General features: G+C 41.8%; 2 protein-coding genes across 3 annotated transcripts; one reads left to right on the top strand and one right to left on the bottom strand.

The window, feature by feature from the left end:
* Nucleotides 1–20: 20 nt before the first annotated feature.
* ctsa (cathepsin A) lies at nt 21–6,643 on the top strand. The gene is made up of 15 exons (XM_010880724.4): nt 21–157; nt 314–474; nt 1,101–1,212; nt 1,605–1,655; nt 1,879–1,965; nt 2,116–2,271; nt 2,861–2,952; nt 3,073–3,157; nt 3,613–3,704; nt 4,048–4,126; nt 4,320–4,468; nt 4,992–5,067; nt 5,221–5,310; nt 5,565–5,666; nt 5,852–6,643. The coding sequence occupies exons 1-15, from the start codon at nt 155–157 to the stop codon at nt 5,933–5,935; spliced, it is 1,419 nt and encodes a 472-aa protein (XP_010879026.2). The 5' UTR covers nt 21–154; the 3' UTR covers nt 5,936–6,643.
* Nucleotides 6,644–6,693: 50 nt separating this feature from the next.
* On the bottom strand, nt 6,694–25,759 carry pltp (phospholipid transfer protein). Of its 2 annotated transcripts, none has more exons than XM_010880725.4 (16): nt 25,635–25,759; nt 21,716–21,845; nt 20,075–20,174; nt 19,715–19,843; nt 19,141–19,296; nt 18,734–18,797; nt 17,993–18,056; nt 17,791–17,882; nt 16,910–17,086; nt 15,927–15,986; nt 15,645–15,809; nt 15,191–15,258; nt 15,051–15,093; nt 14,026–14,089; nt 13,523–13,599; nt 6,694–7,402 (listed from the first exon to the last, which is right to left on the bottom strand). In XM_010880725.4, exons 2-16 carry the CDS (start codon nt 21,825–21,827, stop codon nt 7,307–7,309), a joined length of 1,467 nt encoding a protein of 488 aa, XP_010879027.1. In that variant the 5' UTR covers nt 21,828–21,845; nt 25,635–25,759; the 3' UTR covers nt 6,694–7,306. The 2 variants fall into 2 exon arrangements, with proteins under 2 accessions (XP_010879027.1, XP_010879028.1); XM_010880726.4 differs by lacking the exon at nt 25,635–25,759 and adding an exon at nt 25,455–25,549.
* Nucleotides 25,760–27,733: the final 1,974 nt, after the last annotated feature.

Raw genomic sequence — 27,733 nt, 5'->3', positions numbered from 1 at the left:
TGCTTTTGTTAAAAAACGGTATAAAATGTTCAACGAAATTAACAACACCGCGTTTCGAAGTCTATATGTGCATAAGTATAGTGCGGTCTATTGCATAAATAGCCAGCTTCAGTTGTGGTTTTATTACTAATACGGCTTAGTTACGTCAACGAAAATGGTAAGTGTTGGTGGGAAAAGAACTGCTTAAATCCAAGTTTACAGTAGCTAGCATGTTTTAATCAATGTTTGTTAGTTTACTAGATTGTCTTAACTCTTTCAATGGCTTGTTGGTAGTAAGAACAAATTGACAATACATACCTCCTTATACCCCTAGATTATTCATGTGGTGTTTTCCCTGTTTCTGGGAATCTTGGGATCTCTCGGAGCACGTGAATCAGATGAAATAAAGTTCCTCCCTGGCGTTCCAAAGCAGCCTAACTTTAAACAGTACTCGGGATACTTCGATGTGGCAGAAAATAAACATCTTCACTACTGGTCAGTAGGTTGCCTTCTCTTTTTTTGTTGTTGTGATGGCTAGTTAACATGCTTATTATATATAATGGGATCGTTATATGTAGGTGTTGAGGATTCTATTTTGAAACAAAATTTTAAATAAAGTACCTTTATAAAAATGTAGTTTACTTAACAAAAGTAATTCACTACATCCAAACTACTGATTTGAGTTCGTATGATAACGAAGTGTGTAGTTATTATATTCAAAACCAAAACTGATTGATAAGGCAGGTCTGGTGCTAGAAATCACGCATACCCTTTTTCTAAATTGTCATTGGTGTGTTCAATACACCAATAAATGACAGACGTTAACTGTTGAAAACACTTCCTGAATTTTATTGAATTTTCTATATTAAATTACTAGTTTAAATACTCTGGGTTAATAACTTTCCCAGCACTGTAGGTCACATGCTGTTAGCCATAAAATGAGGAAGTGTTGTTGGTACGGTACGGTGCAGTGTCTTTTGTTTGCACTCTGCAATATTACTTTATTTAGCGTGCAGCCATAGAGTATTATCTGTTCTCCGTCAGCCATCATTTAGTAATTCCACTGTCATCTCCTCGTGTAGTAATTTATACTATGTCCTACACCTTAACCTGCGATACAGGTTTGTGGAGTCTCAGAAAGATCCGTCGGGTAGCCCGGTGGTCTTGTGGTTGAATGGCGGACCAGGCTGCAGCTCCCTGGACGGTCTGCTCACAGAACACGGTCCTTTCTTGGTAAGAGGAACTGCATCTGTTCATAATTCATACGGCTGAGATTTTTTGGAGAAGCCAGTGGTTAGGGTGCTAGGCCAGTAACAGGAGATTTCTGGTTTCAATCCCGAAGCTGACATTAAGCATATTGTGCTTTGAGCTATGGACTGGACTTGCTGCTTGCTCTTTTAAATAAAATAAAGTCTAGTAAATGACTAAAATGTACATTTACGTAAGTAACCTTTTTCATTTTTACTAAATCATTAACCAATAATCCAAAAGGGCATTATGTAGAATTTCTGCAGTGTAATTAAGTTGTGAAATTGTCATGTTCTGTCATGAGAATCCATTAACTGCAGTGTTGAAGAACTAATTGCCTGGCATAGTCTGAATGCAGCCTAATATTTTAATTTCAGATTCAAGATGATGGCGTGTCGCTGAAGTACAACCCCTATTCCTGGAACATGGTGTGTTTCATTCCTCTTGAAGATTTTCCCAGATCTGTTTTTTGCTTTTACTATTGCCAATACTGTTGCCATCATATAGAAGGCCAGTGTTTGGCATGGAAATTAGTCACAAAGAGCTGGCGCTCATGCGATATCTTATTGACTTTTTAAAACATTTCCAGTTTTTTCCTGTCCTCCATATGCAGTATATGTCTTACAGTAGCGTATCTTACAATGTTTTTAGATTGCCAATGTGCTGTACCTGGAGTCACCAGCAGGTGTCGGGTTTTCCTACTCTGACGATAAGAAGTACACCACCAACGACACAGAGGTGAGTGTGGTAATAAATGTACAATTAACCATGTTTTTACACTCCCAATCTCCCAATCCCTTCCCGATGGCTGTTTTCATGGGGACTAAGGTCAGTGTTGGGACTGTACATAAGCTCCTTGAGTTCCATGTTGCTTTTCTGCTTTTCAAGGTGTCCATGAATAATTACCTGGCCTTGAAGGAGTTCTTCAAAGCCTTCCCAGAATACAGCAAGAATGAGTTCTTCCTGACGGGCGAGAGCTACGGGGGCATCTATATCCCCACCCTGGCGGAGAGGGTGATGGAAGATTCCAGCATAAACCTGCAGGTGCAAACAAGATGGCCTCTGACCTGAACGGCACCACGTCCCACTAGATCCTGCTCGGCATTTGGCCTGAGCTCTCGACAGTAGAAAACGAAATGAAGAGTAGGGTGCTATTTGGCGTGCGTTCATTGGAGTTCCTCATTTTGTCCAGGAAGTTGCTTTCCCCGTCAAATCCGAAGGAGATTATGTTAGCCAGGGGAGTTCGGGGAGCAACTAGTTAGTTTGGTGTTCGTTGGAGCCTTCACAGCCCCTTCTGATGTAGGTTGTGTTCCCTGGGAACAGCCTGGGAACCGCTATGATGTGACTTCCACTTGGTTTAGCCTAATGGTCTTAACGGTATGGACATGTTTAGCCATGTTGTTGAGGGGGCTCTGAGTCTGTGCCTCCAGTGCACATGGCTGCTGCAGCAAGGGTTTGAATCCGTGGGGGGGGGACCATCATTCCCCAGTCTCCTCTCAGAGGACACAAATGTCTGGGTGGGAAAAAGTACATCCTGTGAAGTAAGAATGAATGCTATATATGTAAGCTACCTGGTGGAGTGAGTGTTCAGGAACCATTCATTTTAATATGCATGCGTCTCTTTCTCCCCCAGGGAATTGCAGTCGGCAATGGGATGTCCAGTTACGAAATGAACGACAACTCTCTCGTCTACTTCGCTTACTACCACGGACTTCTTGGGACAAGGTGCGGCTATGACATTGTCCCAGACCTGTTGGTTCTCCGGCCTGCTCATTGCCGCCCGTTTGGGCCATGACGCCAAGTCCAAGAGTGTTGAAGTGAATGATGACTGGTTGTGTCTTCTAGGCTGTGGACTGATCTACAGGCCTACTGCTGCAAAGATGGAATCTGTGACTTCCACAACAACCAGAACCCCAACTGTTCCATTAGTGTGAGTGCACTTCAATTTGCTTTCCAGAGGAAAAGGTCCTCGTAGGCTATCAAGCTCTTTCCCTACGAGGACCGGAGCCTGCTAGTTTTGTTCTGCATCATCATCATCATTACTTGCACCAACCTGGTGTCCAAGGTCTAAATAAGTCCCTGAAAAGAGGGTTGCAATGATCCAAGTCAGACTCTCCTCAAGGTCCAGAGTTGAGTTTGGGGGGTCTAGAGGTCTAAGCTGCTGTCTCTGGTGCACATGTACTGCTGGAGCATGAGTTGAATTCCTCCTTAATGCAACCCTTTGTCTCTTCTAATTATACCATTTTTATTATTTGAAATGCAGGTAATTTGCCTTGTTTATCTATGTTGGGGGTCGATATGTTTGTGGAAAACGCTGTGTCTCCAGGTCAAATACTTTCTGTACATGTGAATATACTCTGATTTCCTACCACTTGTAACACCTAGATTGATGAGGTGCAGAATATCGTCTACAACTCTGGACTGAACATGTACAACCTGTATGCCCCCTGTCCTGGAGGAGTTACCCAGAGAGTCAGGTAAGACCAGACACTTGCCATTTGCCCCTGGTCGGACATTACTGATGTCCTCACTCAGAAAATCTTGAATACTGTAGATTGACATGCCAATGGGTGGACCTCACAGTTGGGGTGAGTTTGATTTTTGGTTCCTTACGACCAATTTTGAAGACTGGAATGTCAGTGTATGTAGGGGCACTTAGAAATACTTGAGCAAATTAACACTGGGGTACTAAAGATGTCTGGGCGAAGACATTGGAATTCCAGGTGGCACAGTAAAGTGTCATGGTGCACAGGCAAGTACATTGGGTTTACTGTCGATCCCTGATGTCCCTCACGTCCTTCTGCTCTGCATTGTCTCTAGTGTCGACAATGGTGAACTGGTCATTCGAGATCTGGGGAACAGTTTCATCAACTATGAAAGAACTCGGCTGTGGAGCCAGGTAAACACGAGCGTGACTAGTTTTCGGTCTACTCTCAGAACTGCCCCACAGTTGGATCAGCCCTGAGACGGTTATCCCTCTGCTTGACAGCGAAGAGAGTCCCAGGGAAGGTTGACATCATCAACAGAGCTGGCGGCGGTTGTCGTCTGAGGGAATCCACGTCTCTGTTACCTTCCTGCGTTTTGTCTTGTAGAAGCTGAAGGGCGTGGCGTCTCTGTACAGGCGTGTGAGGCTGGACCCTCCATGCACCAACTCTACACCTTCCAACTTGTACCTGAACAACCAGTACGTCAAAGACGCCCTCCACATCTCCCCTTTGGCTCTGGCCTGGCAGATATGCAGGTGAGTGTCGTCAGGAATGCGGAGAAAGTTAACGTTCAGTAGGCTGACCACATGCAGTCGGCCCAACTGGGTCTTTTCTCATACAGGATGAGACGCGTTTAGTCTAAATTATCCGCAAGGATGTGAGTTTTTTTTCTTAGTTTTTTGTTTAATAAATTATTTTTCACTACCCATTTCTGTAACACCTGAGGTGTAAAGCATGTGTTTGGGACCAGTTTCAGTTCTATAGAGGGAGAATGGTAGTGCTGATCTCTGGGTTGAGTGAGGGGTGTTGCGTTTGGAAAGCAAAAGTATTGTCGGGTTACATTGTTTATTTTTTATTTTGAGACATTTAATACATTTGCATGTGTAATTGATACCACTTTGTCTTTTCCTTTTGCAAGCAGCTAATGGAAATCCCACTAAGACAGGATTTATTTACCTCCTCACGGCAGTCAGAGTAAATAACTGTCTGGTGTGAACTGTCAGGTTATGTTGAACTCTCCTGACCATAGTGCTAATCTGTTGATCCCTGCTGTTACAGCGCTGAGGTGAATTTTAACTACAAGCGTCTGTATATGGATGTCAGGAAGCAATACCTGAAGCTGTTGGGAGCTCTGGTGAGTTTTGTTGTTTTATTTCTACCAGATAATCTTGCTGAGCTGGCAGGAAGGAACCAGTGAAATTACCTCTTAAGTGAAAACCCTGCAGAAACATTTTGCACTCCAGATAGTCAAACGGCCGGTTGTGCTACAATTCTGTTTCTCCTGTAGAAGTACAGAGTGTTGGTGTACAATGGAGATGTTGACATGGCCTGCAACTTCCTCGGGGACGAGTGGTTTGTTGAGTCACTGCAGCAGCAGGTACACAAACTGATAATTTTTTGAAAGGAGAATGAAAACCAGTGAGGGGTGGGTGCAGAGAAATATCCTTTAAACTAATGAAGGACAATGGGCTTGTCACGTCTACGCTCTCTGGGGCAGTTTTCCTAGGGTACAGATCTAGAATCGGATTCTGCATAATCCTAACAATAACAATTTAGTAAGGAAAATGCAAACATTCAAACAACTTTGCCCCTTTGACCTGACCCTTGACCCCTGGATCTGTCCGTCTCCAGGTTGAGGTGAAGAGGAGGCCCTGGACCTACTACACTGGCGAGAGCCAGCAGGTGGGAGGGTTTGTCAAGGAATTCTCCAACCTGGCTTTCCTCACCATCAAGGTAACAATGCAGAGAGGAGGAATGTGTCTGCCACTCGGGGTTGTGAAACTCTGCCAGCCTGGTTTCCTGCCAGTAATACTGTATAATCCGGTGTGGTACTGAAAATATAGGGGAAAATCTATTTTTTTTTTCTTCATTTTCCTAATGAACTTGACCACCAGCATCATCCTATTTTCTGTGAACAGGGCTCTGGTCACATGGTCCCGACAGACAAGCCAGTGGCAGCCTTCACCATGTTCAGTCGCTTCATCAACAAACTTCCATACTGATCTGGGGTCTGGGATCAAAGCCTACAGGCACAACCTACTGTCCGTCTCTCTGTCTTCACTGTTTCTCATTTGATTTGCACTAGCTCATGATCCAACAACACTCACGTGCCCTCCAAGCTTTTTGTTAGCCTGTTCCCATATCTGTCCTATCGTTTTTAATCAGCCATAGCAATTGGCTGGGTCTGGCACACAAACAGATCTGGGACCAGGACTACAGCTATGTGTTGTCTCCTTCTAGTGTTTGTCATTATACGGTACTGTGAGACATGCTGCTGAAACCTGGTTTCTCGAAAGGGAGAGAAAGTATAATCCGGATGTTTCCATTTAGCGTTGCATTGATTTCCGCTGTTTGCACAGGTGGATGATATGTTTTTAACCCCTCAGTGGCACATAAGGAGATACTGTGGTTCATCCACTCTGGGAGGAATCCAAACTTGCACTGATGTCAGTGAGAGATTGTTTTACACCATCATGCCTGATTAGAATTCCCCCCTACTGTAATGGGCTTAAACTGCAGCCTATAGGAGTCTGTTCAATCGGGTATTACTGTCTTTTGGAAGAAGACTTAAATGTTTCGTACATGTACAGTTATTCATTGATGGTGCCTCATTGCAGAAATGATGTAATCACTTAGAATAAAAGGGAATGTGTTTGCTTTGGCTGTATAAACAATGATTTCATTTTTTTTTATTAAATCCTTTAACAATGTGTACATTGTAGTTGTGATTTGTTATAAATGGAAAATGTAATTTATCGTATCAGTTTTGACGGACATTTTAATGCTCAATCTTGTTTGGTTAGGCCGTAGTTACACATGTGGACTTGATCATGGCATACTCTGTTTTCATGTGTGAAGCAATATTTACAAAAGTATGGTTTTAGAACATTGTCAGGTAACATTTCATTAATCATACAGTACATTACACTAAAGATCACAACTCATTCCTATACCATTACAATGTGCGTTGACATGACCTTTGACTATTCATATGACTTAGATCAGGTCTTTGTCTGAGGCCCAACTGTGCCATTCTGAGGTAAACATTTACATTTGAACAGATTCAAGTCAACCTGGCTGATTTACCTTTGCACTAACAAAAACGAACAAAACAAAGGCAATAAATCTTAAAAGCACTTTTGAAAATGTCAAGCTAGGGATGAAAATACAGTTTAATCAAGTTGTAATATGAGTGTTATGCTTGATTTAAAAAGGAAATGGTTGTCTTTGATCCGTAAAAGATGTGGGACCGGCGTGTTCTGGCAAAATCGTTCCAGTAGACTCCTGCAGAGTAAACATGAAGTACCTTGAAGGACTTTAGAAACACAAGACTGAATGGAGTGTTGATCTACATCTAAACTGTGATTTCTTCTTTAGATGGCATTGTCGTCCTCAGTCTGGAGCTTTCCCTCAATCATCTCCCTCAGGCTCTTGGTGAAGTGTAGGTTGGCCCCGATTATGAGGTATCCCTGAAGGGCGAAAGGCCAATTTAAGGAGTGATGAATGTTGGGAGGGGGTTGGCTGCTTTAGATCAAGGGTCACATTTAAAGTTTCATTATCATGTGCTCTAATACATTGAAATGCCCTACATGTGAGCAGTTTCCCAACAATTCAATATTTCATGTCAGATCGTTCTGGCCCACCTTTTAGTCCTGCCTGCCCCCAACACGATCCCTACCAGTTTGCCTACCGGTCGACCATCTCCACAGCTATACACTCTGCCCTGACCTACCTGGACAAAACCAACACCTACAGTGGGGAGAACAAGTATTTGATAGACTGCTGACTTTCAGGTTTTCCCACTTAAAAAGCATTTAGTCAAATTTTTATCATAGGAACTCTTCAACTGTGAGTGACAGAATCTAAAACGATCCATAAAATCACATTATGATTTAAGTAATTAGTTTGCATGACATAAGTATTTGATACATCAGAAAAGCAGAACTTAATATTTGGTACAGAAAACTTTGTTTGCAATTACAGAGATCATACGTTTCCTGTAGTTCTTGACCAGGTTTGCACACACTGCAGCAGGGATTTTGGCCCACTCCTCCATACAGACCTTCTCCAGATTATTCAGGTTTCTGGGCTGTCGCTGGGCAATACAGACTTTCAGCTCCCTCCAAAGATTTTCTATTGGTTTCAGGTCTGGAGACTGGCTAGGCCACTCCAGGACCTTAAGATGCTTCTTACGAAGCCCCTCCTTAGTTGCCCTGGCTGTGTGTTTCGGGTCGTTGTCATGCTGGAAGACCCAGCCACGACACATCTTCAGTGCTCTCACTGAGGGAAGGAGGTTGTTGGCCAACATCTCGCAAAACATGGCCCCATCCATCCTCCCTTCAATACGATGCAGTCGCCCTGACCAGGTCTTGCTGTGTAGTTTTGGGCTGATCCCTCACCTTCCTCATAATCATTGATGCCCCACGAGGTGAGATCTTGCATGGTGTCCCAGGCTGAGGGAGATTGACCGTCATCTTGAACTTCTTCCATTTTCTAATAATTGCGCCAACAGTTGTTACCTTCTCACCTGTCCTGTAGCCCTGATTTCCTGATTTCCTTACACAGCTCTCTGGTCTTGGCCATTGTGGAGAGGTTGGAGTCTGTTTGATTGTGTGGACAGGTGTATTTTATACAGGTAACAAGTTCAAACAGGTGCAGTTAATACAGGTAATGAGTGGAGAACAGGAGGGCTTCTTAAAGAAAAACGAACAGGTCTGTGAGAGCTGGAATTCTTACTGGTTGGTAGGTGATCAAATTCTTATGTCATGCAATAAAATGCAAATTAATTATTTAAATCATACAATGTGATTTTCTGGATTTTTGTTTTAGATTCCGTCTCTCACAGTTGAAGTCTACCTATGTAAAAAATTACAGACCTCTACATGCTTTGTAGGAAAACTGGCAAAATCGGCAATGTATGCTATTCATAGACTTTAGCGATCGATGGTACTGAGATTGAGCGTGTGTCCAGCTTCAAATTCCTGGGTGTCCACATTTCTGAGGACCTCTCCTGGACCCTCAACACCTCAACCCTGGTCATTAAGACGCAGCAGTGCCTGCACTTTCTAAGGAGGCTGAAGAAAGCCAGACTGTCCACCAAAATCTTTGTGAACTTCTACGCTGCACAATTGAGAGCATTCTGACTAACTGCACCATAGTGTGGTTTAGCAGCTGCTCCATGGCTGACCGAAAGGCCCTGCAACGGGTGGTGAAAACCACCCAGCACATCACTGGTGCCCAGCTTCCAACCACCATAGACCTCCAGCAGAAGCGATGGCTACGCAGGGCACGATCACCAGGGACCCCTTCACATCCATGCCACCGTTTTACAGGTCTCTTCGTTCCCACACCAGCAGGCTTAGGAACAGTTCTTTCCATCCACTGTAACCCTGCTGAACTCTGTGACCCAGACCCATCACTTACCATACCCCCCGCCCCCCACCCCCCGCCCTACCTTTCTGGGACCTTGCACTACTCTTTTTCCTTGTACAACTCTCACACTGCCTTGCTAGAGTTGTGTTTTTAAGTTTGCATACCCTGGCAGAAATTGTGACATTTTGGCATTGATTTAGAAAATATGACTGATCCTGCAAAAAACTGTCTTTTATTTAAGGATAGTGATCATATGAAGCTGTTTATTATCACATAGATGTTTGGCTCCTTTCTAAATCATAATGATATCAGAAATAACCAAAAAAAAGTTTACATACCCTTGAATGTTTGGCCTTGTTACAGACACACACAGGTGAAAATGGCAAAGGTGAATTTCCCATGCCTGCAGCTGTTGAAATTGCAATTAGTGTCTGGGTATAAATAGTCAATGAGTTTGTTAGCTCTGACGTGGATGCACTGAGCAGGCTAGATACTGATCCATGGGGAGCAGAGAATAACTGTCAAAAGACCTGCGTAACAAGGTAATGGAAATGTATCCAAAGCCTTGCAAATGCCAGTCAGTACTGTTCATTCACTTATTAAGAAATGTAAAATTCGGCGATCTCTTGCTACCAAGCTGAGGTCAGGTTGATCAAGAAAGATTTCAGCCAAACTGCTGTTTGGGATATAAAGAAAACCCCACAGGTAACCTCAGGGGAAATACAGGCTGTTCTGAAAAAAGACGGTGTGGTTGTTTCAAGAAGCACAATATGACGATACTTGAACAAACATGACCAGAAAGAAGCCTTTAATGCGCCAATGCCACAAAAAAGCCTGGTTACATTATGCCCGACAACTTGTGAATCTTGTGAAAATGTATGGCAAGATGAATGCAGAAAATTGATGGTGCAGCATTTTATCAGAAAATGCTGGCAGACAATTTGCATTCTTCTGTACGAAAGCTGCGCATGTGACACTCTTGGCCATTCCAGCACGACAATGACCCTAAGCACAAGGCCAAGTTGACCCTCCAGTGGTTACAGCAGAAAAAGGTGAAGGTTCTGGAGTGGCCATCACAGTCTCCTGACCTTAATATCATCGAGCCACTCTGGGGAGATCTCAGACGTGCGGTTCATGCAAGACAACTAACGACTTTGCATGACCTGGAGGCATTTTGCCAAGACGAATGGGCAGCTACACCACCTGCAAGATGTTAGGGCCTCATAGAAAACTATTACAAAAGACTGCAAGCTATCATTGATGCTTAAGGGGGCAATACACAGTATTGAGAACTAAGGGTATGCAGACTTGATCAGGGGTCAGTTCAGTTTTTTTCTGTTTCAATTTTTTGTTTTTTAATTGTGCCAGTCTGTTATGATCTGCTCACTCATGTTTTCTTTACAAATGGTATATATATTACCAATTATCTAAGGGTATGCAAGCTTTTGAGCACAAAAGCTTTTATGCCTGATAATGGAAATACCTCAGGAACCACACTGCTGCTATCCCTGCATTTCAGTTGCACATGCACCAGGTGCATTCAATTTGCCTCCATGCACATTTAGAAATGTCACTGCACCTGCATTTTTACAAATGCCTGTCTACCTCGGGACCTCATTGCTGTCATCTCTGCATCCCGGGTGCACATGCTACCTTAATACAGCACTCCTAAATGTGCCTCGTTTGCACATCTTGAATGCCATTTTGAATTTGACATTTGTACCCAAACAACTATTATTCGCGTTGTAACATACACTATACCTAATACTTGTAAAATGTCTGCCCTCCTCTATTTGCCTTATTGCACATAAGTATTGCTCATCTACACATTCCACTGGTAATATACATATACTTAATACTTGTAAATACTTGTAAAATGTCTGCCCTCCTCTATTTGCCTTATTGCACATAAGTATTGCTCATCTACACATTCCACTGGTAATATACATATACTTAATACTTGTAAATACTTGTAAAATGTCTGCCCTCCTCTATTTACCTTATTGCACATAAGTATTGCTCATCTACACATTCCACTGGTAATATACATATACTTAATACTTGTAAAATGTCTGCCCTCCTCTATTTGCCTTATTGCACATAAGTATTGCTCATCTACACATTCCATTGGTAATATACGTATACTTAATACTTGTAAATACTTAATAAAATGTTCTGCCCTCCTCTATTTGCACTTCTGGTTAGACACTAACTGCATTTCGTTGTACTATATTTTTACTGTTTAATGACAAATTTGAATCTAATCTAAAAATGTAATCTATAAAGGAAGCAAAGGTTGCGAAACATTATAGATACAAATATTGTGAATAGATCTGTCTTCTGATTCCATATTCTATACTTAATATAGTCATGTTTGTTCTAGGATTGTAACATAAAACTTATTTCTGTCTGCCTCAGTACATGTTCTGCTTATTGCTTCTCTTTATAATAATAATTTAAATATCCACTTTCAGATCATACCTAAATAGCACACAATCAGATTTTTAAGGGTATTTGTGAATATATTGGTTTCAACTCTCATTCAATCGCACTTTGGGGAAGTAGATAAATGACCTCTTTGGGAAAATCGCTAAGTATCCTTTTAATACAGTGGGGAGAACAAGTATTTGATACACTGCAGGTTTTCCCACTTACAAAGCATGTAGAGGTCTGTAATTTTTATAATAGGTACTCTTCAACTGTGAGTGACATATTCTAAAATATGTATGATTTTTAAGTAATTAATTTGCATTTTATTGCATGAAATAGGTATTTGATACATCAGAAAAGCAGAACTTAATATTAGGTACAGAAACCTTTGTTTGCAATTACAGAAATCATACGTTTCCTGTAGTTCTTGACCACTTCTCCATACAGACTTTCTCCAGATCCTTCAGGTTTCGGGGCTGTCGCTGGGCAATAAGGACTTTCAGCTCTCTCCAAAGACTTTCTATTGGGTTCAGGTCTGGAGACTGGCTAGGCCACTCCAGGACCTTGAGATGCTTCTTACGGAGACACTCCTTAGTTGCCCTGGCTGTGTGTTTCGGGTCATTGTCATGCTGGAAGACCCAGCCACGACCCATCTTCAATGCTCTTACTGAGGGAAGGAGGTTGTTGGCCAAGATCTTGCGATACCTGGCCCCAACCATCCTCCCCTCAATACGGTGCAGTCGTCCTGTACCCTTTGCAGAAAAGCATCCACAAAGAATTTTTTCCACCTCCATTTCTCACGGTTGGGATGGTGTTCTTGGGGTTGTACTCATCCTTCTTCTTCCTCCAAACACGGCAAGTGGAGTTTAGACCAAAAAGCACATTTTTTGTCTCATCAGACCACATGACCTTCTCACATTCCTCCTCTGGATCATCCAGATGGTCATTGGCAAACTTCAGACGGTGGTCCCAGCTCTCTTCAGGTCATTGACCAGGTCCTGCCGTGTAGTTCTGGGCTGATCTCTCACCTTCCTCATGATCATTGATGCCCCACAAGGTGAGATCTTGCATGGATCAATTTTATCCCTGATGTCCTTACACAGCTCTCTGGTCTTGGCCATTGTGGAGAGGTTGGAGTCTGTTTGACTGAGTGTGTGGACAGGTGTCTTTTATACAGGTAACTAGTTCAAACAGGTGCAGTTAATACAGGTAATGAGTGGAGAACAGGAGGGCTTCTAAAAGAAAAACTAACAGGTCTGTGAGAGCCAGAATTCTTACTGGTTGGTAGGTGATCAAATACTTTTGTCATGCAATAAAATGCAAAATAATTATAAAAAAAATCATCCAATGTGATTTTCTGGATTTTTTTTAGATTCCGTCTCTCGCAGTTGAAGTGTACCTATGATAACAATTACAGACCTCTACATGCTTTGTAAGTAGGAAAACCTGCAAAATCGGCAGTGTATCAAATACTTGTTCTCCCCACTGTAGGTTTTTTTTAGGTGTCACTTGTTGCATTGCCTTGAGTAAGGAATTATTTATTTAATCTTTTCTCTCTCTCTCTCTCTGCACTTGTATTTCAGCTGTTAGTGTGGTCTATCTATGTTGTCTGTTTATGCATTTGTCACTTCAGAATTGGACGTGTGTGGGCATGGGATGAATAATTGTAAAAAAGTTTAAAGAAAAGAATATGTCGCAGTGGTATGTTTTTCCTATGTCCAATACCAGCCTCAGATTGTCTGGTAACATGTAAAAATAATATTAGTAATTGAAGCATTGAGACTTACATTATGATACTCCACCACCTCCTCTGTGAAATCCAAACCATCTGCGAGGGGGATGGAGACACCCCTCTTTGTCCAGTCTAACAAGAAATCACAGATGACGTGTTACAAAAAAAGAATCCATTGAAAAAGACTGACAAAAGGATATGGTTGCATACACATTTTGTTTATACAGTTCGTTGTGTATTGAGGGGTTAAAACATGGAGATAGCTAGAGGACATGATTGGGAGAGAACACGTTGTAGCACGCAGACTTGGGGGGCGTCACCAGACTTGCGAAAGATTGGGGACTCCGGCAGATCGTGGCGCGCGTTTCTTCATACCACCGCAGATGGTATGAAGAAACAGTTAAAGAAAGCCGAGGTCTGGTAACGCTGCTGGTAGGACGGACATCGCCGCTGAAGGCAGCCGTTATATAAATGTAGTCAAATGTAAACGTAGTCACAGACGATACCCCAATCCCTTTCTATGGGTTAAATTCATAGAGGGTTATAACAGGTACTAACTGTTGATGATGGGAACCACGGAGATCTGCAGCATGGTCTTCAGTGGGCCTTGAAGGGGAATCAACTGGAGACACAGAACAAATGGTTTGGATACAATATTTCAAACGATACTTATTATGGAGTGAGGGAGAAGAGATCTTTACAGTCAGACTCTGCCCCTGAAAAAGTCCATGACTCAGTAAGGGATTGGAAGGACTTAAGGGAGAGCCCGTTGTGGATGATGACTCCAGCTCAGTGGAACAACCTCATCCTACCAGACAGGGATTCTACTTGTCAGGATCCACTTCTGATGTGTTGCCCAATGACAGAAGCAAGGGAGGACAACAGTAAAGGCTGATAAGTATACTCCCCCATGGTCCTGGAGGAGAGAACCCTTTTACAGACCACAAAACACGTTCCCTTGGATCACTAACGGACTAAGTTGCCACTATGTCACGTGCAATGTCATGTATCAAGCTAGAGAGGCAGACAGATTAGAATTTCTGGAAGACATTTCTCCTGTCAAAGATGTCTAAAGGGCCTTTTGTTGGGCTATTCCTACTCAATAATTTTTTCAACCATCCAAATGATAACATAACTACTGTGACATAGAGATAATGTCTGTAAAAAGATATGCTGTCCTTTTCACAAGGTTAAATATATATTTTGCATAACCCCGCTGTGTAATCTAAATGCCTTAATACATTCCCAAAAAAATAAATATCTTGAAATGCGTAAAGATCCAACATCACATTTTCCCAGGTTTTGTGGTGATTATCACACAGTGACTATTTCAGTCTATCACTTTAAGTTGTTATTAGCAGTAGCTAAAGTTACCAGAAGGTGGGTTTTAGAGAAAACCGATAAAACGACCGTTTCTCTTGGCCAAAAGAGTTCTCTCAGCATAAGGAACCATTCAAAAACCATCTAACAGAAAAATACATCTACTTTAAGGCCACAGGTTGGTTATAGTGTGAATTAATTTAAAGGGGAATACTGTAGGGTCTGAATTGGGAGAGATACCATCATAGTGCACAGAATCTTACCGCCAGTGATTCCAAAGCAGACTGGTTGGAGAAGATTTTAAACCTGTTGATGAACATGAAATAAAAAAACTAAATGAACTTGCCTGAGATGCTATAATTACATGGTATGTGGGAGCATGTCTGAGTGAATGCATATCTACCTCCTCAAGTCTGTAAGGACGGCCAGTCTCTTGCCCTTCATGGACACCTTGGCAAGGAATTTAGCCTCCTGAAAGGAACAGAAGGAAGCCGTGTCATAGCACTGCCCTACACCCATGCCTGTTGCTTTCCTTAGGGAGAAATCTGATCTCTAACGTGTAAGACCAGTGAGGGGAATGACTTGAAGCCACATTCACACACTATGTCCACCCACAGAGCAGGAGTGTACAAATATTATTTTTGTTAAACACAGAAATCGGGCAGTCTTCCACAAAAACAAAATAAACAGATCGGTGAATTCCTTCATGAGAGGAAAGAAGGATGGACCTGAAACAACACGCATCCTTCTGTTCTCTCTTCCTCTGACGTTTATCCTAAGCCCTTTTCCTCCCTGACTTCATTAATAAATATCAGTAGTCCAAAAAACACGAGATGACAGGGTGCGTTTTCCCTCACCATGGTCATCTTGCTGAGCTGGACGGGCGGGGCGCCGGGTGGACAGACCAACACCGTGACGGTGGCGGTGACGGCAACCGTGGCCCCCGACGTCTTGATGGTAGTTTTGGGGGCAGAGGTCAACTCCAGTTTAAGGGATATGGGGTACTCCACCAGGGCCGGGTTCTGAGACGCACAAACAAACACATGGAGGGAAGGGGTTGCAAACGTGCAATTTGACATCTTCCCCCTGTTTTCTGAGAGACATCAGGTCACCGTGCCAGCACCCAGGCGGACACTCACCATCATGAAAATGGCGCCAAAGTAGGTGGTCCTGAGAATCATCTCCAGATCCTTCGGCATCTGAGAACACAGCGTCCAAACAGACATTGAACTGCACATTCAGAATGACTGTGTTCATGTTTCATGTCAAATTACCCACAGTACCGTGCTGGTCTGCTGCGAGGATGGAAAATTCGACATAACGACCACAGCGCGCAGCAGCACGCGTGGAGATAAATTATTTGCAAGACGGTCACACGCAATAAAGTACAGACTGCTCTTTTACTTTACTGTGTATTGTTACCGACTAATAACTGGGTCCATGACATATCCTCTCATTACCTAAAGAGGGGCAGCACCAAGAATGACTCAACTGCCTATTAAAATCTGTGGCGACATGTCTGGCAACACCTCTGATGTAGACACCAGTTCTTCAAGGGCTTACAGCCAAGATTTGTCAAGAGGGCAAAAATAAAGGGTTGTGCTTAGGCTATACTTGATTGTAAAAAATAACTAATAATAACAACAACTATTGTGATAAAAAGCACTGATTTTGCCCGAGAGATAGATATGTAGTTTTGTAGACACCCCAGATTTGGCCACTGGGTTTCACCTGCCACTCCAACAGCAAAATAATACTTTACAAGTTTCTCTTTCACAGGTTCTGATTCTCACCAAGTGTTCAAACCCATGCCCAGCATTGTTCCAAAGTTAGAATCTGATGTAAACAGTGCCCATATCTATCACTCCTATCAGCCATCGTAAGTCAAACAGCTATTTCAGTTTATTTAGAGGGCTATACTCAGCCTTGTTCCAAGGTACTTAGTGAGCTATCGATGTCTGTTTGGTGGGACTATGCTATGCAATGACTCTCTCCTCTATACTTCCCCAGTTTCGCTGTCTGAAGCTTAAAATGCCTGAGAGAAATGTATGTCTTGAAATTAAGAAGCAGGGAAGAAAGTAGATTTGCAAGACACAATGACGGACTAATGATGGGTACGTACATTCTCGTTGGCAATGTTCATTTGGAATATCCCAGCTTTGAAATAGGAATACAACCCGCTGTCGAAGAAGTACTCGGACAGGGCCAAGTACACCATTCGGTTGTGCTCTTTCACTATTGGGTTGACGGCGTAGTTCACCAAGGTTTCGTTCTCATTCGCCAGCTCAAAGAACATGCCCTGTGCAGTACACAAACAGACGGAGATAAAGAGAGAGAGAGATTGAGAAATGGGGAGAGCGAGAGAGAGAGATGGAGGAGATAAAGACGTTTGAGAAGTGCAGAGATAAGGAACACTTTATTCGGGGTACAAATGTCTCCATAGAAACATATTTGTAATCTGTACACAACGTAGCTCATGTATGGCAACAATGGCAATGCTGCGAAGTTCCAAAATGGTGAAACAAAATACACACAGACGGAACTTAAAATCCAAACGCAAACTATATAGAAAAATAATAAAAAGCAACACACTGCCATCTACAAAAAAAGGTATTCAATCAAGTACATAACATGGCGCTGACAGAAAATAGTGCAAAGTAAAAAAAAAAAGAATCACAGTTGTTCATTATTCTGATAACGAGTGTATTGTTCTTTGAGTGTAATGAGTGTCTTTGAATAACAAACTCTCAGAACAAACAGTACACATCAGTCAATGGAACATACGCCCATACAATGAGCTGAACCTTAACATGATCTGACATTAAAATCAATCCATGTGAGAACTCAAAAAATGGGCCACACTTACACAGGAAATAGTTTGGCAGTCCAGTCCACCCATACTGGGCTCAAATTGACTTAATTTGGGGGGATTGAGTTAACTTGGCTAAATGTAAGCACGACAATAATGATGGGCTAACCAAACTAGCCAGCCATGTCTCTCACCCTGAAATCCATGTCAAGACTCCTTGAAGTCACCACTGGGTCGCTGAGGAGAGAGTAGTCGATCCCAACATAGTTATCCACTTCGGTTCGCACTGGATAGGTGTGAATAAAAACACAATGATCTTTCTGTGCGCAAACGTCATTTGCTAACACTTGCTAGTCATTGCAAAATTTAATGGCTAGTCGGCCATCGTTATCTTACCTGGAATTGTGTCCAACAAAGAGTTGACTGAAACTAAAGCAGCGTGGTTCATGACAGGGCAGATCTATGACAAGAACAGGAAGATCACAAAGAACAGTGATTCAAATTTCAATAAAAAAAAAATGAATTTGCTATAACTCTGTAACGATAGTCATAATTTCTCTTAGCCATTAGTTTTTTTGGTTGTGTCTTGTCCTTGACACATAAACTTTAAGTATGGCCTAGTTTTCAATCGTTTTTATCTGGTAGTTGATTAATCAAACCATTTATTTTATATTTAATACAGACTCAGATAAATTCTTATTTTAATTATTAAACCAATACTATTATTATTGCATGTAGAGACATCAGTCCATTTTGGATTTTGATATGACTTGGTTTGGAGAGTTTTGAAGCCTTTTATAATTTACTGAGACACGTTTTAGTAAAGCATTCAGTAAAATCAAAGTACTAACTCCGCAAAAGGCGACAAACAACTGTATCAGTAACAATACAAAATATAAAAAACGTATTTAAAAATAATAATAATACACACCATCAGTGAAACAGATTGTATTCTAAAAATTGGAATTGTACATGTTCAAAGGCAGCTTTCCTGAGTAGCTCCACTTGCAGAGTACACTGAAGAGGCCTGCGACCAGTAAACCTGGTGATTCACCAGCTCCCATTTGGGATTAGTTGTATTGTGTTGACATGTCGAAACCATGATTTCTTTAATGAGGTCAACTGATCTTTCATCACCTGCTTGTTCAGAACGTAGCGCATGCCTGTGGTCAAGAATGTCCCAAGGAAGTCATATACCCTTCTGCAAAGGATCAAAACAGAGTTTTCAAGCATTTAAGTACACCCACAAAAAAAATCACACACTGACATTACTGCAGTCACTCTCTCTTTCTGTCTCTGGTCGTGACAGGTTTATGATCTTTCATGACATATGGGATTCTGAAGTGTTATTAAAAATGTGTGTTAACTTCGTCTGGAGAGACCAGACTCAGGATATTCTTTCCCTTTTAGATCAGGATGAATATGATTATTATAGACAAGAAAGACCAGAGCCTTCTTCAGCGCCTCTTTAGTACTTTGTGACGAAGCATCCCCGGAGCCCTGGTGGAGGAAATGTAGTTGTATTTACATACTCCAGGATTTACCCCAAGGTGCCGGTGAACTTCATTTTCATCTTGGCGATGGAGGCATCACAGGTGATGTTGGAAATCTTGAGGCGCCCGGCCTCATCTTTGTTCATGTGAAGGACAGTTTGGATGTTCACGCCTTCTGCAGAGGCATTGGTGTATCCCGTGTCGTAGCTAGGCGGACGCAGAGAATACGCTCATTAGGTTGTATCAAGAGGTTGCAACATGAAACAGGTTTTTTGACGATGAAGGTTACTCATCCACCTAGTGTACCTTTGCCCGGCTGAATCCACCAAGGCTCAAGACATCTTTATTTGGCATACAAACCTAGCATTTTTCTTGATAAATGCTCTATACCAGGGATTCCTGAACTTCTCTTTGGGGACACCCCCAGCAGCCGCTCCTCCTAACCCCAAAGCTCTTACATTTATTTGAAAAGATTCTGAGCTAGCACACAACTTGCCCACTGTCACACACACCATGACCCTTTGCTTCAGCTGTGCTCGTTCAGGGTCAGGATAGATGTCTGGTGGTCCCAGATGAGAGGTTTAAGATCGGCTGCACTAAGCTAAAGAGGGAGTAGGGGACTCACAACAGCCAGTAAAGGATGCGCCTCTGGAAGCTCAGGGAGATGGAGGAGTTCTGGATCTCAAAGAGCAGCCCCAGACCTGGCTGGAAGGCCAGGTCAGCATGCGTCAGGTTCAGTTCATGTATCTTCACCCTGAACCGCAAGAAGAAGAACACAAATGAGTGCTTGAGCAGATAGTGGAAGGTCACTAGACAGTTCCCATGAGGTAGTTTCATGTGGTGAGTGGAGCCATCAGCTAGGACTATCAATTTTCTGTGAGTATGTTCTGTGTAGTTACAGAAATGTATTGGAAAATCTTTCTGCCTGGAAAATCAATCCAGGGCGGCTGTGTTTGTATGGATGAAGATGTATGATGGGGCTTACTCTCTGATAGTGTACTGGAAGCGACCCTCGTTGCCCTTCATCTCCGGCATCGTGATGTTGCTCAGCTCCTCCGCCACAAACTTCTGCGTCTCATACTTCACTGGAAGACAGGTTTAAGTCCATATGAGTCTATCATTACGCGGCCTCGACTGACTTTGGTCATGTCATTGTGTGTCGCCTGATTCCCTCTGTGTTTGTGCTAGCTGTGCAATTTTTCTTTCACTGTGTTCAGCGGAATCTTGCGAAACAGGCGATGTAAGCCATCGCGGTAAATGGATTACTAGAATTCGTCATTGGCGGTTTTTTTCCATAGGTGGGGTGCCCAAACGAGACCGACGTCACTAAGACATCTGTAAATTTCGATCCATTACTTTCAACAGAAAGCAATCCGCACCGCTCTGGCTAATCTACCGCACTCGGACAGATTTGGATGCAGTACGGCAGGTGTCACATGAGTTGACGATATTTTCCAACTGCGGTGCTTTTCCATACATATCAGAAACGGAAGTTGATGTACTACGGGAGAAGAGTTAATATGTAGGTTTCAACTTTGTGTTTATGGAATCGCAAATGGGTGACTTTGGTACACTGTTAGATGCCATAGTAACACCAGCTGTTCTCTGCGAGGCACGGCCACATTCAGGTTGAGTGGCTGTGCCTCCTGTGAAGGCAGCCTGTCTGGAGTTTGGGCTGTCATGTGCCATCTACTGAGGAGGGGCTTTCATCTAGCCACTGCCTTAAAAGGCCCTCACGTTTGCCGGGTGGCCTTCTCTAGGAAGAGTTGGTGTTTCCAAACATCCTACATTTAAGTTATGTTATGGTGCCTTTCTCTTCTACACAGTCCTATCTATAGACCTGTACGCACAATTCCTGCAACCTCATGGCTTGGTTTTTGCCCCGCCATAACACAGTCAACTGTGGGAGCTTATATTGACCGGTGTATGCCATAACACAGTCAACCGTGGGAGCTTATATTGACCGGTGTATGCCATAACACAGTCAACCGTGGGAGCTTATATTAACCGGTGTATGCCATAACACAGTCAACCGTGGGAGCTTATATTAACCAGTGTATGCCATAACACAGTCAACCGTGGGAGCTTATATTTACCGGTGTATGCCATAACACAGTCAACCGTGGGAGCTTATATTTACCGGTGTATGCCATAACAATCATATCAAATCAGTTGTATTTACCATTTCTAAAAAAACTGTTTTGTCATGGGAGAGAAGTGACATTGTTTTAATGGACATGACAAATAATGTAGTTTTGTAATAATTTTAGATAAGACGACAGCGAGGATTACATTTTTCATGTAAGGGGGACCTGACATATTTTCATGGAGGCAAAATGGTGGAGAACAAACAGTCTAAACCCACCCATGTTCCTATTCATGGATCAATTATCATAATCAGATCTTATTTTTGACATAACAAAGTAAAACACAAGTTAAATCCCACCTGAGCCGAAAACGACTTTTACACAAAAACGGCGTAAACATAATATTCAGAATTTCTGAGTATTATCAACTCTTCTCGTTTAGAGGTATTATCAAACATCCATACAATTCCACTTTTTGACAGCACTGGGCATTTAAGAGCATTTATTTATGGATTTATTTTCTGGTGGGAATTTCTTACACATCGCGAGCCCTCTGTTGGTGAACCGGATCCTGCAACCTGGCGGTTCCGCCGCTGACATGATGGCAATGAGAGGGAACAGGATAAGGAAATACACCATGCTGGAAGCCATCGCAACTTATTGATCCTTCTGGAAGTCAAAACAAAAATAAAGGAAAAGAGTGTTAAAGACATGGAGCCATCTCAAAGTTCTGAGGTACTCGAGTCCAAAACTCAGACTCAAGTCCGACTTAAGTCTGGGGTTTTTATGAGGTTGCTCCACCTTGATTGTTATGGAAATGAGTCATCCTTACTGCATGACAACGAATTACACAATACAACAAAGTTGTTGTTTTTTTACAAAGTTACACACAAAGTCATTCAGGCAATTTGGGTAATTCAAAACAATGTTTGAATTAAAGTTTAGGAGCACTGTCTGTCTCAATGTTTTTTTCATTATCCTTGCATTGCTACAGTGAGCATGCAACGTGTAAACACTGAGATAGATGTGTGTTATTGTTACTTGCTTTCAAACGTGCATTTTGTTCAGCAGCAAAGTCAGTGGAGCTATTTACTGATCTCACTCAAGCCCTTCCATCTTTCTTCCCAAGATGTCTTTCTCTCCCCCTCCATCACATCGAGGGATTCAAAGACACCCTTCCGTGACAAAATACTGCACCAAAAGATTTTACCTCAAGAATGGAGGAATCCGTCGAAAGCCAAACAGAAGAGAATGATTAAGAAAAGACTGTTCGAATGTTTGTTTTTGTCCACAATGCCGTTCAGATGCTGCAGTCAGATTCCCTGTCTCACTTTAGGATGTTGAGTAGGTGAGGCAGAGTGAGTGAGTCAGAGTGATTGTGTCTGTGTATGTGTGTTTCGGGTACTGCACATGTAGGTCTTTGTCCCATTTAACAGTAGGGGCAGCAGTGATTGTTCTAGAAACCCCCACAGAGAAGAATTAAAATGCTTGAAGGAGAGCAGGATGTTCCTTGACCCATAAGATTTTAGCAGGAGAGTGCTGGACAACCCACCCCCGCTGCCAACTCCATTTTATTTACCTTCTCCACAGTCTAAAACTCCCCCCCCCCCCATGGAATTAAAACCACACTCAACTGTGACTCACGAATGTCTCCCCACACTGTTCTCACACTGGACATTTAAGTTGGTGACATATCTATATCTGCTCTTTGACAAAAGTCTTTCAATACACCATGTGTCCATAGTGTGGGAATAATTTTGTGTGCAACAAAAGTTAGAACAAAGAATTCTGCAAGTGGGGGTAAAGGAGGTCAATGACCCAATGTGTGTGTGTTTTTTTTTTGGGGGGGGGGGGGGTGGGGGGGTTCCGTTGAATAGACTTTTTGCAATTTCCTCAGCCCTTTCAGGGTAATCTGGGTTCAAGGATTGATGGTTTCTAGAAGGAGCTGCTTCTATTTGGGAAACACAAGGATACTTTCACTTAGACATAAAACCACCCAAGAAATATGATTAATTTGGATGGACACTTTATTTGGATGGACAAGATTACCAGCTGTAGATGCTCAGCAGATATTTATACAATCAACAAACTATCCCAAAAAAAGAAGTAAATGCTTGTTGAGGTTCTCATTAGGTTTAGGGCGTTGGGGGAAAGGTTAAGGAGAGGGATGATGGTTTAATATTAGTAGAGAGTTAACAGAAATGTTACTGTCCATAGATCAGGGCTGCTCAGTCCTGATCCTGGTGATGTAACATCTGGTAGGTTTTCTCTCCAATCCCAGTTCTGACTAACCTGACTTGGCTTTTCATCCAGCTCGTTATTAGAAACAGGTGTGCTACATTAGAGTCATGGAGAGAAAATGTACAGGATAGTAGCTCTCTAGGAACAGGATTGAGCAGCCCTGCTACAGATATGTAAAGCTTTAAAAGATTTGACTATCTAAATAAAATGTGATCTAAATTACTGAATCATTGATAATAATGAATGCATGTGGCCATTGTAAGTTTACGAGTGACTGTGGTAATGGTGAGGAGTTCCAGATTCAGTTTGGCATCGCTTGTTTTCACAAAATCTGATTCCTGTTATTGTATTGAAACCATGTTCATCTGGCACAAGAGGTTAACTCCTAAGACCCTGTGTATCTCCCTGAATCCCCCAGTGATGTGAATCTGTCTCCAGGCAACTATTCTGACTGAGAAGGAACAAGTGTTTTGCAACGAAGGAGGACGGGGTACTCCAGTTCAAACACAAATGTGCAGTCGTATCCAGGCCAATGGCCAATAGAGAACCCAGGGTGAAGAAATATGTTAAATGTGTGTGTGTGTGTGTTTGTGTGAAAGACAACAATGGTACTTCCTGAGAGGTACTGTGTTCTATTCTTTTGTGTTTAGTAAAAGGTACCCATGGGCTCATATAGCCATACAATACAGGTATTTAGTTAAAGGAACATTTTCTAGTTTATGTAATAAAATTCGGAAGCAGAAATGTATATAGGTGTTCCCCCATCAACCTCTGCAAATCAATTTTTCTATCCACGTTTGGTTGAGCTGTCAAACCTAACGTTCCATTGTGAATTAAAACATGTTTCTTAACTAGATTTAGGGCTGGTTTCACAGACACAGATTAAGCCTGGCCTAGGATAAAAAAAAGTATAATCAATTGAGTTTTTTTTGTTTGTCCTAGACTAACTTAATCGGAGTCTGCGAAACCGGACCTTAGGGTTAAATTTGAAATCCAATCAGATTTCCGCAGTGATTCTACATCAGAGCTTCCCAAACTCATTCCTGGAGATCTACTGTCCTGTGTGTTATCTCTCCAAACCCAGTTGGCGGTAACCTGATTTAGCATGATCTCCAGCTAACTAATTATCACAATGTGTTAAATTTGTATTGGAAAGAAAATCTGCAGGACACTAGATCTCCAGAAACAGGGCTGGGCAGCCCAGAATCTACATCATCACAATTCTTTTGTTGAAATGACCTGGACACAATATTGATTCAAGTAATTTTGCCAGTGGGTTTATGTTGAAGTTTTGCATAAGGTTCTCACTTGATTTAAGAAATACGATATTCTGAACAAATTCAGCATCTGCTATGTCAATCTAATAATGTAATAAACAATTTTGAGTCATTGCCTCAAGGTCCATTTCAAAGTAATTCTATATGAGCTATGCTTTTTTTGGACCAGTACTTTGCAGGTGAAATTATTACTTTGTTTAGTAAAGATGAGCTACAATAATGTCTTATTTGGTGTCTAATTTAATGTCTTAATACAATTTCCTTCTTTTTCAGGGGAACAGTCTTTTTTCGTACTTTCAACTCTTCCAAAAACCATCACAAATGTTACTATTACGCAAGCACAGAAAATGTATTTCTATAAGTGTATTGTGGTTTCATCAAACGTCATTTCAGTGTTGGAATTAATCCAATAAGTTATTTATGAAACATAACTAGAGGTCCACTGTAGTTCAGCAGTATAGGAAGAAAGACGGACCGCTTAACAAATTCACATATAGCATTTTTCCAAATCCACTTAACACCCTTTAAACTGACTACGGTAACAGTTTGTAACAGGTTTTTGTATTGCTTTGCTAGTTGTCTTATCCTAACTTTTTTTTAACTTTGTCCTAGAAAAGGTGTAGCATTGAGTTCTGGTGCGTCTCATTAGCTAACTGAATATCAGCAAGGCACACTGTACGTTTGTTACTCCAGTTAAATCATCTATACCTCTTTGTTAGTAATTCATTAATTCAATAGCACTTGAAGGTCGGACACTTACCTTTGCCTGTGCCATTGTGAAGATGGCACAGAGAGAGCCTTTGTCCTCTCAACTCATATCATCCAATCCTGCGTATATTGACCTCTAAGCTTGGATGGCTTGTCTACAACCTTTGTGCAGACTTGACATCCCCCTTCCATTCCATACAAAGTGGCTTGCACAATAAAATGTTCTACTTACAGTGCTGTATTGGCAAAATCTTTCAGAGTGGACTCAGCTGACAGTTTTCACCAGTTCAGATCCTCGCTAGTGTTCAGCTCCAGTGACTGGAGTGAGGATGAAGTGACTCTCTCCCTCTAATCCACAAAAACTCTCTCTTTCTTGCTTCCTCCTTTGTCCTTATTTATATAGGCTTGTTGGAGAAGTGGGAGTGACTTGCTTTCCGTAGGTTGCATGGCTCTTGTGGTTTTGGACATTTCTTTAAATAACATTATTAGCAGCCTTTTCCGACACAAGGCAACTTTTTTAGAATACAAAGCCAGTTATTTTAATCATAGTAAAATGCATACATAATTCAATGTCAAGTTTATGTAGTCATTTAAGCACTACACAACTCAAAGTATAACAATTGTGTGTGAGTAATGAATCCTTATCAGATAAACAAATTGTAGAATACACATAAGAGAAACTCCCCAACGATTACTTATTTTCACAACTTAAAACACATTCGAGGCACATTTTGAAGATTACTTTTCTTTAATTTATGAAATAAACAGATTTGTAAATGGATTCTATTCAGAGAATTCCCTTTTTGCTTTTTCAAGCTATGACGATTCAAAGAAAATTTGGCATGCCTCGTACCACAAGCTTCATTAAATAATAGGTTGGCCTTGACTTCTGAAAAAAAACATCTTCTGATTGAAGTCAATATGCTAAAAATTGCTTGTCTTGAAAAGACTAGGATAAACTGCTACACTATAATTGTAAGCCTACTCATTAAAAGGTTTGGAGTTACTCCAAAAAGTTTCTAGACTAGGCCTCTATCATATCTCCTCTTTTCAAACAGTTTTTTCAAACTTGTGTAATGTTAGATACAACATCACATTAATTGCACAAACAACTGAACAGGAATGCGCTTGACAAGCTGGTAGCAGCTGGGACAGGGCTGGCTGGTGGTTTAGTTCCTGGACCACAGATGTCCTGGCGGTTCCCGGCTTTGTGCCACAACGACAGCTCAGCCCACTACTTTGAAGTAGCTTATATCTTAAAGAGACATTCTTTAAAAAAAGGTTTATCGCAAGAAGCTTGTGCAACAATTGTAGGCTACCTACCACATCAAATTGAATAGGTGAATAGCAATGTGCTCAAGTCATGCAAGAAGAATGTTTTCAAACTATATAGTACATTTAAAGTTCTTAGTAGGATAAAACATTCATAAATACAACTATACCAGCTGGTGTCAATGCTTACATTATTCATAGTGAGGAAGTTACACATTTTTAGCCCTGACCTTTCTGAGGTTCATTATATCAGTTATTTTACCCTTTTGGAATTTATGACAACCAGCCATTCACACAAGAGATATTTTTATTGTATTTTCTTGTTATCATGGGACATATGTTTTTGTTAGAGAAGTCAGAAATCACCCTAGCCTTTCAGCAGGACTTGGAACATACATTTTACCAATAAACTAATGATGTTTTGATTAATAATAAGTACTTACATAATGAAACAAAGCCGTGGATGGAAAAACATAAAAGAAAAAAACTAAATGGCCTCATTTTCCTTGGTCATTATATGACCATGCCCAACATTCATCAAACCCAATGACTCCCATGAGGTAGCTGCCCACACCTAACAGTTCCCCTACCATGTTTAACAGCTGGCAGCAGATTTTGTGGGCTGAAGGCATCCTTTAGCTTTCTCCCAAAGAAAACACATTGGTTTTAGGGTGAAGGAAATAGGGTGAAGGATGACACATTAGATCAATTCATTAATTAAGAAATATTAATTCCACTGGATTTACTCCTGAAGTAGTTAAATACCATGCCCGAGTCCCTGGTGCAAGGTGGCGGAGAGGATAGTGAGGGAGAGGCGAGAGGGGTCCATTGCTCAGGGGTGGCATTTTTGGGCTCCTTACACCAAGGATAGCACCAGCGTGCGTTGACTTTGGATACGAGAGGTTTCTCAATATCAGCCCTGCCATAAATTACAGCTTTGTGAAGCTCACGACGTACAGTTTTTGTAGTTTGTGAAGGACTGTTCTTGCCGACACAGTCTTATCACGTCCTGCACTGACATTTTCAGTCACCTGGGAAATAGTAACTCTTCTGTTTTTC

The sequence above is a fragment of the Esox lucius genome, chromosome 17 (genome assembly GCF_011004845.1).
Source record: "Esox lucius isolate fEsoLuc1 chromosome 17, fEsoLuc1.pri, whole genome shotgun sequence".
In the NCBI taxonomy this organism is placed as follows: Eukaryota; Metazoa; Chordata; class Actinopteri; order Esociformes; family Esocidae; genus Esox; species Esox lucius.
This window is presented reverse-complemented; position numbering and strand designations above follow the sequence as displayed.

What these genes read in the sequence shown, in the direction of transcription:
- ctsa (XM_010880724.4), top strand. An exon ending in ACACCACCAACGACACAGAG is followed by an intron (nt 1,966 to 2,115) that starts GTGAGTGTGGTA and finishes CTGCTTTTCAAG; the next exon opens with GTGTCCATGAATAATTACCT. An exon ending in CTGGCCTGGCAGATATGCAG is followed by an intron (nt 4,469 to 4,991) that starts GTGAGTGTCGTC and finishes CTGCTGTTACAG; the next exon opens with CGCTGAGGTGAATTTTAACT.
- pltp (XM_010880725.4), bottom strand. Translation starts at nt 21,827, where the DNA reads ATGGCTTCCAGCATGGTGTATTTCCTTATCCTGTTCCCTCTCATTGCC. An exon ending in CTGCTTTGGAATCACTGGCG is followed by an intron (nt 14,090 to 15,050) that starts GTAAGATTCTGT and finishes CTGTGTCTCCAG; the next exon opens with TTGATTCCCCTTCAAGGCCC. An exon ending in AGGTGGTGGAGTATCATAAT is followed by an intron (nt 7,403 to 13,522) that starts GTAAGTCTCAAT and finishes TTCGCCCTTCAG; the next exon opens with GGATACCTCATAATCGGGGC.